Source organism: Stegastes partitus, unplaced genomic scaffold (assembly GCF_000690725.1).
Source record: "Stegastes partitus isolate 25-593 unplaced genomic scaffold, Stegastes_partitus-1.0.2 Scaffold728, whole genome shotgun sequence".
In the NCBI taxonomy this organism is placed as follows: Eukaryota; Metazoa; Chordata; class Actinopteri; family Pomacentridae; genus Stegastes; species Stegastes partitus.
This window is the reverse complement of record NW_007578459.1, coordinates 1,539-2,860: the sequence shown is the minus strand read 5'-3', so window position 1 is coordinate 2,860 and position 1,322 is coordinate 1,539. Positions and strand designations below refer to the sequence as shown.

The 1,322-nt window shown below is 39.6% G+C and overlaps 1 protein-coding gene across 1 annotated transcript in view; it reads left to right on the top strand.

Moving 5' to 3' along the window:
- LOC103364224 (V-set domain-containing T-cell activation inhibitor 1-like) overlaps positions 1-503 on the top strand; it is a gene marked incomplete at both ends in the record, with an annotated part of 5,562 nt that extends 5,059 nt beyond the window's left edge. The window contains one exon of the mRNA XM_008291273.1: positions 261-503. Within this exon, the coding sequence (XP_008289495.1) occupies positions 261-503 (243 nt within the window). The remainder of the gene's footprint in view (positions 1-260) is intronic.
- Between the last annotated feature and the right edge of the window lie 819 nt (positions 504-1,322).

Genomic DNA, 1,322 nt, shown 5'->3' with positions numbered 1-1,322 from the left:
TTTTAACAAGAATTGGGCTTGTCTGAACCTTTTTCACTCTTTGAATGTCTTTATTTAAGTCAGGAGTACAGTTTGTGTTTAAAACTTTGACACACTTTTACACATATTCTTGTTGAGAGGTGCATTTAAGGCTCTATTTTGTTTTTCTTCTTTTTAACACACTGAGGTCCACATTTACAATCAGAGCAGAGTGAATGAGAAACATTTGAGTGTTTTGAATGTTGTAATTGTTTCATATAATCTGATGTTTGTATTCACAGGTGCTGCTCCGGAGCCGTCGGTCATAATACTTCATCAAACTAAGGACTCAGCGCTGCTGCAGTGTGAAGTTCGAGGTGCTTCTCCAAAACCTGAAGTTGTCTGGAAGGACAGTGATGGAAAGATTCTTACTGCTGATGATCCAAAGGTCACGAAGACAGAAGGAAACAAATACGATGTTGTCCTCCGTATTACTGTGACCAAGACTGACAGCTACACCTGTGTGGCCACACAGAAGGAAATCGGTCATCGTGTTTATAGTGAAGCCTTTGTGGGGTTTTTTATTTGTGAGTAGTATTTTAATCTCAAAGTAATTGCAATAATTCACTTGTTTCTAGTTTTCAAAAATGTGAAGTTGTGCTCAGAATGAACAAAGCATCTTTTCAGAGGGAAACACATGAGGATCAATTCCTCAATAAGAAAACACACAAACAGCTGAATGTTTGTTTAATACAGACGAGCAGTTACTGGATAAACAGACTGAGAAAAGCCTCCATCAGTCACATTCACTGTGTTCAGTCTGAACTCAGCTCATTAATTATTTTCTTTGGGATTATTCTGGACTTCATGATCTGAACATACATGATGCACAGTTACAGTCTGATGACGTTCTGAGTTTCAGAGAAAACATCTGGAATCGTTGAATAAGAACCTTCATCCAGTTAAAACATTGTTCTGATCACTGATCAGCTTTTTAACTCAGTCTGCAGTGTTTCACAGTTTTTATTTATGGTTCTGCTGCAGCAGCAGCTGTGTTGCTTTCAGCCTGAATTATATTGAAACTCCTCATGTTGGTTTTCTGATGACAGTTTGTTGTTCTTGTCAGAAACCTGCGGCTCTAAACCTGTTCATGTTTGGTCATCTGTTGGCAGCTCGTCCTCTTTAATATGAAGAAGCTCAGAGCAGGTTTCTGAGCTCTGGCTAGACGACTGAGTTGATGAGCAGCTTGATGTGATTGTGGTTGTTTAGTTGAGTGAAGCCAGAGAACAAAAAGACCTCCTGGAGATGTTGAAGTGCTTCGTAGTTCAGACCTCAGCTGAGTCTGTTGCTTTGAGCAGCAGCAG